We start from the raw sequence: 20,161 nt of genomic DNA, 5'->3' as shown, positions 1-20,161 counted from the left end.
ATGAATGTAGGAAAAAGATCATTTAGGATGGGCTCTTTATTAGTAATATCTCTAGAATGGGAAGTGACAAGCAGGGAGGGATAGTTCTCATGTGTGTATAAACTAATAAATAAAAGTCAGTCATTACAATGGAACTTGGTTTCAGTTGTTTAATTAAATGAAAAAAGTTACATAAGTGTAGTTTCATTAAAGGGACATGTTTTTGTCAGACTTAATTTAATAAGCCACTGATGAGATCAACCAGTAGCTTCTGTGATGGCGACCATGGAGAGCAATGTCACTTGTATGAAGTTGAGTTCTCACCAGGGAAAGGTTGTAGGGGGAAAGAGGTAGCAAAGCAACCTCTCCAGAGCAATGAAACTAATAACTCACCAAGTAAGCTGACTCTAGCCCCAGGTATGTGTCCTAGCTCACCAAGCACCCTTCCACACAGCCATTTCCCACAGTGGCCAGTCAGTTTGGATATGCTTTTCAACTTCCTTTTAATATTGAATACAATTTTTTAAATTTTCTGTTATAAGTTTTTGGGATTTAAGTTTATAATACTTTTCTAGGCTGTATGGTTATGTTCATTAAAAAAAAAAAAACACCTTACCGTCTGTCTTAGAATCAGTACAGTGTATTGATTCCAAGGCAGAGGAGCAGTAAAGAGCCAGGCAATGGGGGTGAAGTGATTTGCCCAGGGCTGCACAGCCAGGAACTCCCTGAGGCCACATGTGAACTCAGAACCTCCTGTCTCTAGGCTTTTAAACCACTGAGCCACCTGGCTGCCCCCATCTGATTATGTTCATTTTTCACTTAATTGCATTTTGAGAATTTGCTCCTAAGTCAAAAGTACTGAATCTAACCATTTGTATTATAAAAGAAATGAAAAATTTAACAGTTGAGAGTTACTTGTGGTTAGGAGTTTCCACAATCTACTCTCTGTCTGAATTTTTACTATGAGTTTGACTAAAATGACTATTATGTCCTGGACTTAATCTTAAAAAGGGAATGTGGTATGGTTGACTTAAGAAAAGAAATCAAAAGGTAAGAGAGGTGCTTCCAAGGTTAAGTATTTGGATATTTTATCTACAATTTACTGGCTTAATTTAATGCTCCATGATCAAAGATGAGAGATGTAAGTTTCCAATTTACTTTTTAAAAACATTTTAGAAACAAAGGAGAAAAATGTATATACAGACACAAAGGAGTAAGAATCTACTCTAGTACAAACCCTCTAAGCCCTGTTGATCTAAAACTCGTTTAAAAAGGACAAGTGGCCAACTCTTAGAGCAGTCACCATTAATCTATCTCTTAAAGGCTTATTATGTACAACTGCAACTTATTCAGGGCAAACCTTACCTCCCGTCATGTTACTTGCATTCCAAATTCTTTTTTATCACCATTCCTTCAACTCCACAAAAAATGGAAAGAAAGGCCTTCCACAACAAAGCATTTAGTTATTTCCCCTTCCTCAAGGGAATATGTTAGATAGAAAGGGGAAAACAAAAAAAGTTTGGTGGGGGAATATAGTTTTCTGGCATACTTTTTTCCAGAGAGATAATGTTATCCAATTCCAACATCAAGTGGTAAAAAGAATCAGGAAAGCAAGGGAAGAAATCTTGGTAGTTTTTCAGAACTCCCTGCTTTATAACAATTCAAAATATGACTTCATTAAATGTCATTAATTCCCTAAACATCAAATGTACTTACATAGAAATCCAAACAGTTCAAACACAAATGTATTTGACTTTCATCATCAATGCCAACACCCTTCACATTATGATTGAGTTGACATGAGGACAAATAATGATTCTGGATGAAATTATAAGAAGATGGAGAACAAGAGAAAGAGGAGGAGGAGGAGGAAGAAGAAAGAAAAAGAAGAAGGAAAAGGAGAAGGTGATGATGTAGAGCTGTAAGTTTAGCAAAGAGCATTAAATATATTATCTCACTTGATATTCACTCTTTCATTCTTAATACAAGTTATCTGTTAGCTTTGAATAGTTCAGAGGAGAATACATAGAAAATTTAGAAGGGAAAAAAATGTATAAAATAGGTGGTCTTGACTACCTCTTAGCTGTGTCAATTGCACTCTCCCCAGCTTTGTTGGTAATGTTAACATCAGCTCCCTTTTCAATTAGCCACTGCAAACATTCTACATGACCTTGTCCAGCAGCTAAAGTAAAACAGAAAACAGAGAGGTGGTTACTGATAACTGAATCAGAGTGAATCTTGGTCACTCCTCCACTCATACACCTATACAAAGAATCAGTGATGCTCTTTTCTCCTAAAATGTGAGAACTTTCACTAAAGCTTCCTTATGCTATGAGGATGACCCTGAGTTCTCAAAGGCTTTGTCAGCTACACAACCCCTGACAGGTCTGGCTAAACTGAAAAGGCTTCAGGTATAAGCCTGGTTACCGATGGTGAATCTGCCCTCCAAAGAACAGCACAGTGTGAAAAGGGGGGAAAGGCTGATCACCACAAAGCTGGCCACCAGAAGATGACATATAGTGTTGGTTTTGGACACATAATAATATGTTGAAATGTGTACTAAGGCAAGGAAGGTTTACAGTCTTCAACAATGAAGGTAACTTTCACATCTATAAAATGGTTTAAAAAAAATACTGAACATGACATTCAAAATTCGGAAACATGGTCCATGTTACCTATCTAACCTATATCTTCACAATAACCCCTCCATACCAGCCAGCCGGATTTCCTCACTCTTTCATATAAGTTCAATTTCATCTCAGCAACTTCATTTGTGCCTTTTTTGCTAACTGAAATGATTTACTTTCTTGTCTGTGAAACCGGTTTTTGATCAAGTGATTCCCCTCTACCCAGTGGATATCATCACAGATGACAGGATGTTAATGTATTAATACCCTTGGCCAAGCAAGTATGCCTCTGCCTGAATTGGAAAGGAGCAAGGCCCCTGGACAGAGAAAAGGTTCACCACAAGCCTGCGGTATGTTAACTCCTAGAGAGAGTTTGGGAGGGAGTAAAAATCCAGGAAATGCAGGTTAGGAGTCAAATAGTGTAAAGAATCTGAACCCTGAGAAAGACTCTATGGCTCTAGGAGAAGATTTCAATCCCCTTCTTGTCTCATCAGCCATGGAATATCACCGTGGGGTGACTGGCCCAGGAGACCATCTATCTCTCCAGCAGGTGAAGAGTTCATCACTTTAGGTCGCTGTGGAGAAGAAGGTCCTGCACATCTACTAGAGTGCAACAAAGAGAATGAAGGGAGTTGTTTTCCTCCAACCATCTCCACAGACATGTCAATTTATCTATTAATTTGTTTTTAAAATCCTAACCTCATTTTTTTTACCTTCCATCTTACAATCACTACTGTGAATTGGTTGCAAGGCAAAAAAGTGATAAGGGCTAGGCAATGGGGGTGAAGTGACTTGCCCAGGGTCATACTGCTAGGAAATGTCTGAGGCCAAATTTGAACCCAGGACATCCCATCCCTAGGCCTGGTTCTCTATTCACTGAACCACCTAGCTGCCCCTAACCATGTTAATATAAATCAGAAGGCAATACCACATCCAGAAAGTAATGGAAAAACACACTCTCCCTACACAGACATAAAAAGGCAGGGACTAAGCCAATTCAAGAAGCAGGACCTATGGCAGGAGAAAAGAGAACCATCTAGGGACCTAAGAGAGAATTATTTCAAAAATTAAGTACAGAGCTGCAGAGAAGTTCAGACTCAGGGTTATTTCTCCATTGTTGGCTCATAGCTTGAACTCCCAAAATAGCCAATCTATCTATAAGCTTTAGCTATCTAGCACCTTTTTTTTTTTTTGCTATAGCAAAAAAATCAGAAACAAAGTAGTGTCCATCAGTTGGGAAAGGTTAAATAAATGGCACTATTAGGAAAGTAATAGTGTAATATTATGCCATAAGAAACAACAGAGTATAAAGAACACAGATAAATACGAGAACTTTATGAAATGATAGCAAAATAAGCAGAATTAGGAGGAAAATATAAGCAATTACCACAATAATGTAAATAAAAACAATACAAAAATTCAAATGAACTCCAGGTAAATGGGATTACCTATTTTGAACCAAAAGGTCAATGGCTATGGTTAATGAATGCATAACACAAAACCAAGGAAGTTACTTTTAGTTATAAATTTTTTATTTTTGTTCAAAGGGAGTATTTCAAGGAGGGGGAAAATATATACATATGTGGAAATTATTTTTTCTAACGTAAAAATGTGACAATATTAAGAAAGTGACTTTTGGCTTTTGTTGTTGTTGTTGTTTGCACCAAACTGTAAACAACAGGTCTAAATAGAGGTTGAATAAAACATAGGTAGAGCTTCCCTTTCTGCTTGTAGCTGATCACACATACTACATGACTCAGTGCTGGGACAAGGATTGGCACTTTGAAATGAAGAAATGATCTTATTAGTTTTTGAGCAGGAAGAGTAGCTGATGACTCAGGTTTTTTTAAAAAAGGAGTGACACTGGCACTCTCTTCCTCTAAGTGTCCAGGTGGCATCATAAAGCTCTAGGCCTTTCCACAGAGAATGAGGACAAATCACCCTTTTTCCCTCTTCTGTGACAGATAAAACCAATGTCTTGCCTCGCTGAGCCTCTTTAATGTTTGCTCTTTCCTGATCGCAGGGGAATGGGGACTGACCCCAAGATGGACATGTCCAGGATGGGAGGCCACCTGCAGAGTTCAAGAGGTTCAATGGTCCTATGTCCTCTGCTGGAAGGAGGTATCACCAAAGATACTCCAAAGCGTATGAGGACAGGTGACCACCAGCAGGAAGATAAGCCCAGTACCTGGGGCAGCTTGTCATAAGACATCTGCAAAAAAGGGTATGTCCAGAACTGAGATGACATGGGAAACCCCTATTTGGTAATCTCACAAACTGCTAGTTTCATGCTCCAATGTTTATGACAGCATCCAGACAGATTTTAACAGTAATGGAAAGTTTATGTTATTGATTGCTTAAGTCTTGTCAACATGGACAATGTATCTTTTGTGTCTATTGACTTTTTTTGTGAATAGTACAAAAATATCCAATTCACATTGTACATTTAGAATTCTTCTGCTCTCCTCTTTTTGGGAAGACCTTAGATGTAAGCCAAAACCCAAACTAGAAGTAATTCTTCCCTCCAGTGATAGATATAATGAATCAAAGAATATTTATATTTTCTTATTTAAATTTTTTTAAAAATTTAAACCCTTACCTTCTGTCTTAGAATTGATACTAAGCATCAGTTCCAAGGTAGAAGAGCAGTATGGGTTAAGCAACTGGGGTTAAATGACTTGCCCAGAGTCACACTGCTAGGAATTATCTGAAGTCAAATTTGAATGAGTCAAAGAATATTAGAAAAAGGAGCTAGACCTGTTCATTAAAGAATCAGTACCATGTAATGGTTCCAAGGCAGAGGAGTGGTAAGGGCTAAGCAATGGGAGTTAAGTGACTTGTCCAAGGTCACACAGCTAGGAAGTGTCTGCGGCTAGATTTGAACCCAGGATCTTCCATCCCTGGGCCTAGCTTTTTATCCACTGAGCCACCTAGCAGCCCCCAATCTTAAAGAATCTTGATGCGAAATGCCATTCACCTCCAGAAAAATTGTCTGAATGCTGACCAAAACAAATTATATTTCACTTTCTTCTTTTTTGTTTTGTTTGAGATCTCTTCCACAAAATGACTAATATGGAAAAATGTTTTACACAATTGCACATGTAAAATCTATATCAGATTACTTATCATCTCAAGGAAAGAGGAGGGGTAGAAGGGAGGAGAAGAGAGAATTTGGAACTCAAAAAAAACTTTTTCATGGATTATAACATCATTTTCACATGTAATTGGGGCAAAATTAAAATTAACATTTTTTAAAACAAATAAATACTTTCTTCAGAACAACCATTTACAAGGAAGGCAGAGAAAGTATTATAATATCCATTTTATAGCTGAGGCTCAGAGGAATTAACTCATTTGCCCATGGTCACATGAACTTGAGCTGAGGCTTTATGAATCCAAGAATAGGATCTTTCCATTGAATTTTTTTAACTCTTACTCCTGTCTTGGTATCATTTTTTTTAAACCCCTACTTTCCATCTTAGAATCAATACTGTGTATTGGTTCCAAGGCAGAAGAGTGGTAAGGGCTAGGTGTAATGATATATTGAACAGCCATGTTGAAGTCAAGATGATGGACAGTTATCTGCTTGGAATGTAAAATGAACTGAGCCTGGCAGGAGTTTGGCAGGTGCCAAGGGCAGTTTAAGGCTTAAGTGTAAAAGCCAGGATTTTGAACTGACAGGGATCTCAGACTTGAGATTGAGTTGGAAAGGGTGCTTTTGGGTAGGCCTTAGGTGAGTTTATTCAACCAGCAACCAGCAACCTATTTCAAACTACTTCATCAACCCCTGAATTTACTATCAAGAAGAAACATCAACACCTTAATCAGCAGGGTAACCTTGATCTAGGTTAATGATGTTTCCTTCTTCCTAGCCATTATCCTGCCTTCCCTTCCCCAAACCTGTTAGGAATAAATCTTCATAAACTTACATCAGATTTGGCTTCATCAAGAATCCTAGGGGTTAGCAGTGGAATTGTGCGTTGGCTAAGGGAGGCTTACGGGGGTTGGGGGAGAGGGAAAGAACATGAAATATGTAACTAGGAGAAAATATTCAAAATAAAAATTAAAAAAAAAAGCTTGAACTAGGTGGAGGAGTTTGCAAACCATTTAGTGAATTCATACCCTACTTATTGCTAGGTGAGAAGTCAGTAAGATACTTGGAGAGTTCTACCCTTTTTTCTAACTCAAACAGTCAAAAACTTCTGAATTTTTTTAAGAGTTCACACCCTCAGAAACATGGGAATCCTAGGAGAGCTAATACCTTTAGAGCAGGGGTCGGCAACGTATGGCTCTTTCTGCAGGAGCCATAAAGTCAATTTTTTTTCAGGCGCTGTTACAGGAACAGCACTGTGAGCACTGTACAGCTCTCACAAAATTACATTTTAAAAAATGTGGCGTTTATGGCTCTCACGGCCAAAAAGGTTGCCAACCCCTGCTATATGGTAAATGGGAGATGCTACACCAGGCTATAGTGGTAACACAAGATAAAACCTTATGGTTTTCTGCATTACCACCGAATATCAATGCACAAGGTGCAGAACTCCTAGGACTTACAAGAGCACTTTAAATTGCAGAAAATAAACAAGTTAACATATTCACAGACTTGAAGTATTCGTTTGGAGTAGTTCATTGTTCAGGAGAAATCTGGAGAAATCGCAGTTTTATAACGTCAAATGGGAAAGCAATTGCATATGGACATTTAATAAGTAATCTCTGGCTCTCAATCCACTGAGCTACCCAGCTGCCCCCTTGGTATCAATTCTAAGAGAGGATAGTGGCAAAGGCTAGGCAATTGGGGTTAGGTGACTTACCTAGTCACACAGCCAGGAAGTGTTTGAGGCCATATTTAAGCCCAAATCCTTTGGACTCTAGGTCTGGTTCTCTGGCAAAATACTGTCTTCCTTTAGAGGCTGCGTCTCAAAAGTGTCTTAGCCTCCTCTCATGCTGAATAATTCACCATTCATTAGCCTAGCTCTCTGCCCCAAGTGACACATGGGTGGTCAGAGCTGGCCCCAGCTAGACGCTCTGCTCTATCCCCTCAGGTTTGGATATTGCCTGTGTGGTTACACACTTAAACACACACACATACACACACACAACTATAGCTCCATAATTCAGAAAATTCTTTTACTTAATCTTTACATAATCCACTTCAAGGAAGATAGTGAAAGTATTATTATCCTTTCATCTCAGTTTAGGTTGTAGACTTGCCCAAAGTAATACAGTTAGTATGATTTAAACATATAAAAATAGACATAAAATTTGAAACAAGGTATTCTAACTCCAAGTGTGGTATTCTTTATGCTACACGCTGAACTGAATTTTATTTTGGTTGAAATGCATACATTTTTGTAATCTATTAAATGTATTGTTGTCTTCTAGAAGTCTCAGAAAAGTCAGCAGTCAGTTTCAATTAATTTTTGTAATAGGCAATCATTTTAAAATATGTCAGCAACAATTTTAACAACTGCAAATGAAATGAGAAACATACTTACTGACCTTTGTGCAAAAGAGTAGATTCATTATCATCACGCTCATTAATATTGATTATTCCATTGTCCACTAATTTCTTAAGCATCTCCAAATCTCCTTTATAAGCAGCTGCATGACCTGGAAATGCTAAAGCTGTAGAAAAAATTTATAATATGTCAAGAAAATGTTCAACATTTCAATACATAAATATGTATATATGGATTACATATATGTATACATATATAAACTTATTTGCTTTTCTGTGAATAGTTTCAAATTTTAGCTCTTAATATTATCTCAAATATGCCATTCACATTTGAAATTAATTTAGCAAATGCAATGTCAAACCAAAAAAGCTAACATTTATGTAGCATTTATAAAATGCTTTATATTTATCATCTTTTTTAATCTTCGCAATAATTCTGTGAAGTAGCAATGATAAGCATTATTAATCCCATTTTACAAATAAAGAAACTGAGTTTCAGAGTGGTTGTAACTTATCCAAAGTCACAGCTAGTTAGTGAAAAAATTGAGACCAAATACAAGTCTTCTGACTCCAAATTTCAGTATTTTCCAACTAGACTATACAGCCTCTCAAAAACAATAAAAGAAGAATCCTAAAGTAAAAATACTATTTATCACACAAAAATTGTTATCCATCCAAGTCTTCAAAACCAAGAAAATGTCATGTTCGGATAATTCATGTATTAGCACTGCTTTCTTTTATATGTATTCAAGATAATATGGGCATTGAGCATTTGAAATTAGAGAAATGGGGAAAAGATTATCTTCTCCTTGCAACACTGTCTAAATACATATACCTAGTGAGAGCAATGTCAAAAATTGTCAAATGTGACAAAGAAAAGGCACAGAAAAGAGGAGAAGGATTCACTTGACATCTGTTGTGAGGTGAGATAGCTAGGAAAATAATGTGCTAAATTAAAGTGCTAAAGTAAAGCCTTTTTAAGGGAAGATATATATTGAGATTGTTCCACGTTCAATCCTCTTTTTCTGTTATTCTTTAAATATGGAAATATTCATATTTGTTGATATTTGTCTAGTTTAGAAAAAAACACTTTAAAAAATAAATCTCAATTTCAATCTCAATAAGACTCAATTTTAAGACAGAACATTATAAAAGCATTTAAAGAAGAAATCTCATTTGGACACCAAGCTGTACCCCTGCTACAAATGCCCAATGATGAACACAAATACTTTTTGATTCTATAAGGAACTGAATCATAGAACACCAGAATCTGGAAAAAATAAAATTATGAGTGGTCTTTAAAAGGCAATGGAGATAGACAGAATGTATTTTAAATAGGCTATACCACATTACCAATGATTATTTACACACAAGAATTGGAAAAAAAGACATCATCAAGATCAAGTCTTTTGGGGAAAGGAGGCCTTTCACTCACATAAGAATGAAAGGAAAAATATATAACGCTAAGTGGTACATTGGCACACATGAGATATTAAAAGCCCTATTAACCATGGATTTCCCATAAGATTCCATTCCGGGCCCTCTTTTCACTTGGTTATTTCATTAGCTGCTATTGAATCATTAGATTCAATAGATATCTCAATACTGATGATTCTTAAGTCTACAGACATACCTCATTTTATTGTGCTTCACTTAACTGCATTTCACATATATTACATTTTTTACACGTTTATGGCAACCCTGCATCAGACAAGTATATTGGTGCCATTTTTCCAATATCCTATTCTTGATGCCACATTTTGCTACTTCTGGTAATATTTCAACTTCTTCATTCTTATATCTGTTATGGTTATCTTTAATCAGTGATCTTTGACGTTACTATTCCAACTGCTTTGGGGTACCACAAACCATACCCATATAAGACAACAAACCTAATCAGTAAATGTTTTCTGTGTTAAAACCAGTGGAAATGCGCATCGGCTATGGGGGGGGGGGTGAAGAGGGGGTGAAGGAGAAAGTAAAAACATGAATCATGGAACCTTGGAAAATTTTTCTAAAAAATAAAAAATAAAGTAAATGTTTTGTGTTCTGACTGCCTGCTCTACCAACCTGCGAACCCTCTCCTTGGGATTTCCTATTCCCTGAGACATAACAATATTGAAAATAGGTCAAATAATAACCCTATGATGGTCTCTAAATGCTGAAGTAAAAGGAAGAGTTAATCAATGAGGCAAACTTCATCATTGCCTTATTTTAAGAAATTGCCACAGTCACCTCAACATTCCAGCAACCAACACCCTGACCAGTTAGCAGCCTTCAACATGGAGGCAATATTTAGCAGTCTTGTTAAAAAAAAAAAAAAAAAAGCACTTTACAACACACTATAACTTGAATACTAGTCTCCCAAGCAGTTGTACTTGTTGTAATAATTTAAATGACTAAATCCTGTTGAAATCATTCTGTCAAACACACCAAGATTCTCATGGTTGACATTACTTGTTTGTATGACCTAGAATAAATAATCTCTTATACCTAAAAAAAAAAAAAGTGGAGGCAAGACCTTCTCTCAGCAAAAAGATTATGACTCACTGAAGGCTCAGATGATGGTCAGCATTTTTTTTAAACCCTTACTTTCAATCTTAGAATCAATACTATGTATTGGTTCCAAGGCAGAAGAGTGGCACAGGCTAGGAAATGGGGATTAAGTGTCTTGCCCAGGGTCACACAGTTAGGAAGTGTCTGAGGCCAGATTTAAACTCAGGACCTCCTGTCTCTAGGCCTGGCTCTCAATCCACTGAGCCACCCACTTGCCCCAATGGTCAGCATTTTTTAGCAATAAAGCATTTCAAATTAAAGTAAGCACATTTTTAGGCATAATACTATTATATAGAATAGACATATTATGCAATATATTTACTACATATTATATTTATATGATTGTGTAATATTATTTATATGCACTAGACATATCATTATATATTACACATAATATAGTATAAACATAACTTTTATATGCACTGGGAAATCAAAAAATTGTGATTCAATTTATTGCAATGGTCTAGAACTAAACATGTAATATCTCCAAGCTTATCTCTATGCTTACAAACTATACTTATTAACTATTCATGAACTCATAAATTCTATTTATAATCTCTCTGCTGACCTCCAGTCTGGCATCTCCAACTGTCTATTAATTAGTTACCTTAACTAGATGTCCCATAGATAACTTAAGCTCAATCTGTCCTAAACTGACCTCCCCTTTCCCCAAGCCCTCTCCCCTTGCAAACTTCCCTGTTACTGACAAGAGCACTATCATTGTCCCAGGCCCCCAGGCCTAAAACCTAAGTGTCATCTCAACTCGCCATTGGCTCCCCCCTTCCCTGCCCTCCACATCCAATCTGCTGCCAAAGCCAGCTGAACCCCCCCCACTTTGCCACATCTCTCAAATGTCTTCCTTCTCTCCTCTGATGCTGCCCTCCCTCTAGGGCCGGCCCTGATCCCCTCATACACACAGCATTTGTTGGTAGCCTTCCTGCCTTGAGTCTCCCCCCACTCTGATCCATCCTCTCTTTAGCTACCAAAGGGATTTCCTAAAACACAGATCCAACCTCACCATTCCTATCTCACTCGATAAACTCTATTATATCCCTATCACCTCCAGGATTAAAGAGACAATCTTCTATTTGACATTCAATGTTCTTAAGAAGCTAGCCTCCCCACCTTTCCAGACTTCCTACACCACCCCTGACCTCCACTTAAGTCACTCTTCTCTCCATCACTCTCCTCCTCCCTGTTCCTCCCATGAGATGCTTTGGCTTTGGTCCATTTTCTCTGGCTATTCCCCATGCTTGTCGTGCTCTCCCTCCTTATCTCTGCCTCTGGCCTTCCTGGCTTTCTCTAAGTCCCAGCTAAAACTCTGCCTTGCTCAACCTTCTTAATTCTAGAGACGCCCCTCTGCTGGGTATCTCCTATCAGTACTGTCTCTAGATTGTTTACACATAGAAGTTTTTGTGTTGTCTCTCCCATTAGACTGGGAGATACTTGAGGGCAGTCAGAGAGAGGTCTCCAACATACTGGATGGATCTTCTTTGGAAAATGTAGGGAAGCATACAGACAAACAATGTACATAAAGACAATGTATGTAGCAGTTAGAACCTATGCCAGTAAGAGAAGCACCCTACACAGATGAATCAAAGATCCAAAGATCCATCAAAGTCAACTGAACCTACTATAATAAACTAGAAAATTCTAAATGTAGTAAGTACTTACTTTCCTGATCATTTCGATTATCTTCTTCAAAATCAGTCCCCTGTACAAACTGTACAATGTTATCTTTGAAGAATCTCTGTGCTAGGTCCATTGCATTTTCTCCATTATCATTGAAGACTTTTAAGGCCTGCCTTACACTGCTCATTCTACTGAGTAGGAACTTAAAACAGTAAAGGTGACCTTCCATGGCTGCAAGATGAACTGTCAAATAAAGGTGGCAAAGTTAGTATCAAAACTGAAGTTTTTGCTCCAACAAGTAATCACAACACAGCAGTTTTCACTTTCAAAGGATTGCACAAATAGGAGAGTTGAGTCTTCTCGTTGCCATCTTGAGTAAGAGAAGACATAGAACTTCCTTCTTTCCCACTTGCAATTCCTCCTTTTTCCTATTGATAGGCAATAAAAAGGCTGACTAAATACCTCCTTGTGCCTGAACTACTGCAACAGCCTGCCTCAGGGTTGGCTCTCCTGCCTCCTATCTCTCCCCACTCCAATCCATCCTCTGCTCAGCTACCAAAGTAGTCTTTGATAAAGCCCAGGCCTGACCTGTCACATTGTTTGTTCTGTACACTCCAGGCCAAATACAAAAATCCTCTGGCTCAGAATAAGTTGGGCCTTGCCTGCTTTTCCAATCGTCTTCATTCCTTTCTATAATCCTGCTCCACTGACCCTCTTGCTACTCCTTGCATCCGACACACCATCTCTCAACTATGCCTTTTTCTCCAACTGGTCCCCAGGCCTGGAATACTTTTCCTCTTGATTTTTCCCTCTTAGCTTCCCTGGTTTTCTTCAAGACTTAGCTCAAATCCCACTTTTTTGCAGAAGGCTTTTCTGCTTCTCCCTCCAGCCCAACTAGTGCTTCTGAGATTGTCTTCTCTCTACTCTGTGTATATCTTGTTTTACATAGTTGTTGTACATAGTCTTCCCCATAAGAATGTGAGCCCCTTGAGGGCAGGGACCCTGTTTTTTGCCTTTCTTTGCATTATCCTATAGCTTGCACATAGTAAATGCTTCATAATGATTGTTGACTAACTAGCAGTAAGACAGAAGTAATATATTTATATTTTATGTCCCTTAAATTAATAGCTGAGATGAAGAAAAATCTACTAAATTGACATTTATACTGTGGATGGATAACTTTTTAGTATATGTGCTCCTGAAGCAAGCATGGGAGGCTAATAAATCTTTAACATCACATTTGGTATTCTGTAAATACCAACTCGTATTAATCTGGGGACTCAGACCATATTGTAATGGCCACAATGAGTATGCAAGGCTATATATCTCCCTAATGTCTTTCAACATTCACAGAGAGCTGATTAGAATAATTCCAATCTCATAAATGTATGTTTAAGGGTGAAATTCCTCATTTTCCCTTTGAAATGCCTAAATGGGAAAGGAGCTGGAAGATCCCAACTCTCCCTCTTTGCTTTTCAGTGCCCTGAATTCTTCAGAAATTAAATTTGGCTCTTGAATGCCAAATAAGACAGAGCAGCCAAGCGGCTCTCCCCACTCCCTCGCCCCCGGTTTGTTATTTTCATAAAAACTGAAAGGCTAAGTTAGCTGCTTTGTTCCCTTTGCTACCAAAAATAGAGCAGCCCCTGTCTGTGGCTGTCTCAGGCATTGGCTGGAGCTCATGCCCTCTCTCCTTTGGCCAAAGGGCTTCTGTTGGGGGGGTGGGGGGGGCGGGCGGGTAGATAGCGCTGCTGTCTGTTTGGTTCATCCATTGCCTCAGTTCTTAGACATATGGCCGCTTAGATATGCAGTCAAGCTTCTTGTTTGCTGCCGCACCATAGCAATAACAGGCAACTCCTGAGGCCCCCCCGCAGGGAACTGCCTGTGGTTTATTTATGAACTCTCGTCAGGAACAGGTAAAGAGAAGTAACATCCTTACCAGCTAGAAACCAAGACTCAAATAAAACAGTGCTTAGACTTTTGTTATACACATTTCCTTTATGTAAATAAATGTTTACAACTTTATATTGAAGATGGAATAAGAGTTGGATCTTTTGACTATATTTTCTACTATTTATAGATTTTAAAACTGTATAATTCTTTATATATGTGTTGGAGGGAGGTGAAGAGTATGGGAAGTTTTATGCCTGTAAATGGAGAATAGTCAAAATTGATGCTAACCTTTTATGCCCTGTTTTTGTATAAAGATCCTATTAATCCCCCGATTCTCCTACTTCACTTAACTCTAGCACACACCAGAAAGAGAATCTTCACTTTCCTGTTTTATCATTATATAAAATAATAAAAGTATTTTACTAGTATGAAAAAATAAATATATGTTTATATATAATAATTAAAATTAAATACTTATGCATCTCTTTAGGCAACATATTTTATTCCTCCTGGAATTCCCAATTTAATCCCTCCAAGTGACACTATGGATGGAGAAAAGAAGCATGTAGGTAAATTTGAACCAAATTCTTTGTACCTTCTTTCCACACCCAGGTTAGTTTAAATGGCAAAAACTCAGCTCATGGCAGAAAGCTCCCTTTTGCTTTGGTTCTGAGAGCAGAAACTTTTTATGAGGCTACAACAGCCACAGTACTTTTATGATTCTTTATACCTGAAAGAAATCAGGTTGAAACTTGAAAGTATGCAGTGGGAAAGTGGTTATTAGCACAAACATTTCAAAAATCGAAAATATGACTTGATATCCTTCACCAACACCCTATACTTCAGCACCATGCTGTAGTGCAGAAGTGGCCCCATGTTCTCTAAATTTACAAGTACAAAGCACAGTCCCCAGTGGGTAGGTCCTACCAAATTGGAAAGACTTCAAATATGTACCAGGAGATAGGCTATATGCTTCTTATCCAAGAACCAACCTATTTAATTTGGAAAGACTCATTGTCAGAAAATTTGATGAATTTTTTCAACTACAATTCATAGAAAATTTCTACCAAGGTAAGGAGGATCCTCTCTACATCTGAAGGGACAATGTACATGCATGAAATCTCAGATCACTTAAGAATTATTATGTTTCATTATAACTCTCTAGGCATATTAGCAACTCTCAGATGCATCATCCTTATGATTTTGATAACCAAAGAAAGGAAGAGCTATTTTTTTGGAATTTGAAAGTTTTTTTGGAGATTGATAAGTTTATATGAACCTATGCCTAAGACTGATAAATTAAACAAGGCCTTACCTGTCCTACACTTGCTAGATTGAACAAAAGCCTATTGCTTTGTTCACAATAAAATCACTGAGAAAGGATTATGGAGGCAACTAGATAGCCCCCAACTAGGCTAGAGAGCTAGGTCTAGAGACAGGGAGGTCCTGGGTTGAAATCTAGCTTCAAATACTTCCTAGCTATGTGACTCTGGGCAAGTCACTAAATCCCCACAGTCTAGCCCTTACCACACTTTTGCCTTGGAACTGATACTTAATACTGATTATAAGACAGAAATTGAGGGTTTAAAAAAAATAAAGGAAGAATCATGGTAGCAATTAGAAGTTAATAAGGAAGAGTAAAACCCAATGATTGTTATACTACTAATAATAAAAGGAGACATTTATGAAGCGCTTTAAGGTTTGCAACATGCTTTATAAATATCATCTTTCTGGCAACACTATGAGAAACATACTACAGACCTTATCACATCCTTCTTTTTTAACTGATGAGGAAACCAAGGCTCAGGGATACAAGTGACATTCCCACATTTAAAAAGCTACTAAGTATGTAAGATGGTATTCAAACCTAGGATTTACTGACTCCTAGCCTAATGTTCTTATCACTACACCCTAGTTTCAGTAATTCATAACAACATGAGATGGTTCCCCAAAAAGGTTAATCATATATAAAAACATGAAAGCTTAAAGGTAGTAAAAACATTTTAAGACATTTTAAGAGAATGATAAAAAAAAACCCTAAGTAACAATTCCATCTCCAAGTTGTCCCATTCTGATTCATCCCTCTCACTGAAGTTGATTAATTTAGTAGACAACTACCAACAAATCACTCCATCACCCCACTATTATCTACTGAAAAAAAAATTTTTTTCCCTTAATCTGACATTCAACCATCTGACTTCAGACTACCTTTCAAGTCTCATTTCATCCTGTAATCTGAGTTCAAATCTGGCTTCCATCACTTACGTGACCTTAGGGCAAGTCACTTGGCTTCTGTCAGCCTCAGTTTCCTCAACCATCAAATAGGAATAATAATAACACCTATTCTTCCCCTCCCCCTAGGAGGATCAGATGAGATATTCTTTGTAAAGCATTTGGCATAATGCCTGGTACACAATGGGCACCTAATAAAGGCTTTCTTCTTTCCTTCCTTCCTATATTATGGAATCCATTTTTTCATCTATAAGGTAGCAGTACTTCTTATGCAACCTCCTTTAAAGGGTTGTTATGAAGAAAATACTTCATAAACTACAATAAGCTATAGAAATATAAGCTGTTAATGAAAAGCATGATTATGAAGCATCAAAAATTTTAGTTTTTTTAATCAATTAGTTTTATTTTATTTTTTTAAAGACCCTTACTTTCTGTCTTAGTGACAACTTAGTAATCACTACACCCCCACATCCAGATGTAGTGATTAGGGAATTGCTTACGGCAATGATGGGCAAACTATGGCCTGGATCTGGCCCATGGGGAATAGTTTGCCCTTCACTGACTTAGTGACAACTCTAACATAGAAGGGCAAAAGCTGGGCAAATGGGGTTAAGTGACTTGCCCAGAGTCCTCCTACCTCCAGGTCTGGCACTCTATCTATTATGCTCCCTAGCTGCCCCAAAGCAATTAGTTTCAAATTTCATTCATATTGGACTAGTTTCCATCCTCTCATGCTTTATTTGGTACTATGTCCAAAAAATTATTATAATGTACATATCCTTTGACCCAGCAATATCACTATCAGGACAATACCCCAAAGAGATCAAAGGAAAAGGAAAAGGAAAAGGATCTACATGTATCAAAATACTTATAACAGTTCTTTTTGTGATGGCAAAGAATTAGAAACTGAAGAGATACCCATCAATTAGGAAATGGCTTAAGAAGCAATAGTACACGAAGTGACAGAATAATATTGTGCTGTAAGAAGTGATGATGAAAATTACTTCAAAGTAAGCTGAGAAGACTTACAGGATGAAATGGGCAGACCGGGAAAATAAGTTACATAATAACAAGAAGATTGTAAAGAAAAACAACTTTTAAAGACTTAGGAACTCTAATCAACACAATAACCAACTATTATTTCTAAGGACTCATGATGTATTATGCTATGCTCACTGCTCCTGACAAAGAAGTGATAGGGGAACTTGGCCAATGGAAAAAATGTGTTTTGCTTGATTGTACATATCTATTACAAGAGCTTTGTTTTTCTTTTTTTCAAATGGGAGGTGAGGTGAATAGGTGGGAAGGAGAAAAGGCAAATTTGGTTAATTGAAAAAATAAAAATAAAATTTAATTTATTTTAAAAGAATAAAATAGTATTAAATTCATAATTTTTAAAAGTAATATTCTATACATTCCTATCTCTACATCCTTGCTCATGTCCTGTGTCTGAAAAGCAACTGTCCACATACAATCCCTGGCTAGGCTCTGCCCACTAAAATCCTTTATGGCTTAAGGCCCTACTCAAAAGCAACATCCTAAATCAGTGGTTCCCAAACTTTTTTGGCCTACTGCCCCCTTTCCAGAAAAAAATATTACTTAGCCCCCTGGAAATTAATTTTTTTAATTTTAATAGCAATTAATAGGAAAAATAAATGCACTTGTGGCCATCACCGCCCTCCCTGGATCGCTGCAGCACCCACCAGGGGGTGGTAGCTCCACTTTGGGAATCACTGTCCTAAATGAAGCCTTCCCTAATTAACTCCAGTAAAAAAAGTTTTGTCCCCTTCTACTAAACTCTCTTTTGCACTTGTCTATAAATCATATGCCTATGTCCATCCTGTATTTACTTGTGCCTGTGTTTTATCTTCCCCATACTTTCCAACTCCCTCTATTACCAACATTTATATGCTTCTTGGAAATAAAGACTTTATCTTACTTATATATCTCCTTTAGTGACTGCTTAATAAATGCTTGGAAAAGGTTAATGAGTGAATTTTAATGTCAACCATTTATTTCCATAATTTTTCATGGGTTATCAAGTAATCACTGTTCAAACTCCAGAAACACTGTTAGAAATTAAAATCATTCTGAAAGAACCAAAACTCAAAAGATTTGCTTTTTTTTAAAATTGTACCTGGAAGGTTTCCATTTTGATCTGTATCTTCTATAGCAGCTCCCCATTTAACAAGAAGTTGCAGACAGCCTAGGCGCCCGTGAAAAGAAGCATAATGCACAGGTTTCCAGTCACACTTATCAGAAACATTGGGATCCTAGAAACAACATTCACATTTACTAAATTTTTCTGCCCATAATTTAGATAGCATTTTATGTCCCCAATACCCTAACTGTCCAAATTAGAATGGCTTGTAGCCTTTTAAAAACAAAAAGCAAACCCATACATGACAAGAAAAGTGGAACCTATATAAAAACAAAGCAATTATTCAATTATGATACTATTTTGGCAAGCGGGCTAAACCAGGCTAAGGAGAACAGACAAGCCACAAACCCATCAGTGAGTTAGTGGAGTGCCTACCCCAATCACATGAAAACATCCCCTAGCAAAAGGGGCAGATGAGAACAATTTGTTCCAATGGCCTTTCAGGAAAGTGATGGAAAACAATACTATGGAATGCTTAGAGTTTGGGCAGACATGGAAGATTTCCAAAGTCATCCACTGCATCTTGACAGCAGTCATCTTGACTTTTGTCTTGCCACTGGACTTCAATGACTCTGAAAGGCAGTGAGGCCAACAACTCTGTGCCACTCTGTCTCACTTAAATCTAATTTATGTTCAAGTCAAAAGACATTACTAATGATGTCATTTTGGTCCTCTTCAAGTAGGAAGAACAAGCATCACCAGTAAGTATAGTAGCTGACATGAGCAGCATATATTTGCATTCCTTGAATACTAGTATTTAACAATTCAGCATGTTCATTTTTTTCTTTACATTTCTGAGCAGGCTTAGACTGTTTGTTTTATTGTAACATGGGGCAGCTACGTAGCTTAGTGGATAGAGCAATGGAACTGGAATCAGGAAGACAAAGTTCCAATCTAGTCTCAAATATTAGCTGTATGACCTTGGACAAGTCATTTGGGTAAGTCAGTTTCCCCATCTGTAAATTGGGGATAATAATAGCACATACTTCTCAAAGTTGTTGGAAGGTATCAAATGAGATCATATTCCTAAAGCTCTTAGCATAATACCTAGTATATAGGAGGTGCTATATAAATATCAGCTATTATTATTATTATATAAGTCCATACATCTGAAATTTTTATGGACTATATGTCCATATGATTAAGATTTAACTATTGGCCTAGAAACCCTAAGTAATCAGTCTTTAGTGCTTAGTAAAGTCCATAAATATTTATCATGCACCTGCTATTGGCCAGGCACTGTGCTAAGCACTGAAGATACAAAGAAAGACAAAAATAGTCCCCAACTTCAAGGAAGACAAAATATAATGAGGTAGAAAATATGCAAACAACTATGTATCAGTAAGATAATATACAAAAAATAAAGTGAATATGGAATCTAAGCAGAAAGAACATTTAAACCCTTTTTAGGAGTCCCATACCTCTTTAGGACTTTTTTGACTTATTTAATTTCCTTTTAAGCTAACCTGTTTGTCCTAGTGAAGGGTGAGTTTAGACCTCCACATGGAATACCATGTGTATTGTGGGGAATCACTGAAGAAATTTCAGGGGTTCAATATGTCACAGGGCCCCAGAATAATTCTCATCCAGGACAGTTTGGTTTCTCACTTAAAGGTGAAGGGGTAA

The 20,161-nt window shown here is 37.3% G+C and overlaps 1 protein-coding gene across 1 annotated transcript in view; it reads right to left on the bottom strand.

The window, feature by feature from the left end:
• ANKRD42 (ankyrin repeat domain 42) overlaps window positions 1-20,161 on the bottom strand; it is a gene marked incomplete at its 5' end in the record, with an annotated part of 81,713 nt that overhangs the window by 22,825 nt on the left and 38,727 nt on the right. The window contains 4 exons of the mRNA XM_044668932.1: window positions 2,056-2,161; window positions 8,106-8,231; window positions 12,295-12,495; window positions 18,512-18,647. Coding sequence (XP_044524867.1) covers window positions 2,056-2,161; window positions 8,106-8,231; window positions 12,295-12,495; window positions 18,512-18,647 — 569 coding nt within the window. The remainder of the gene's footprint in view (window positions 1-2,055; window positions 2,162-8,105; window positions 8,232-12,294; window positions 12,496-18,511; window positions 18,648-20,161) is intronic.

The sequence above is a fragment of the Gracilinanus agilis genome, chromosome 3, assembly GCF_016433145.1.
Source record: "Gracilinanus agilis isolate LMUSP501 chromosome 3, AgileGrace, whole genome shotgun sequence".
Classification (NCBI taxonomy): domain Eukaryota; kingdom Metazoa; phylum Chordata; class Mammalia; order Didelphimorphia; family Didelphidae; genus Gracilinanus; species Gracilinanus agilis.
Note: the sequence above shows the minus strand (reverse complement) of the source record. Positions and strands in the feature narration are given on the sequence as shown.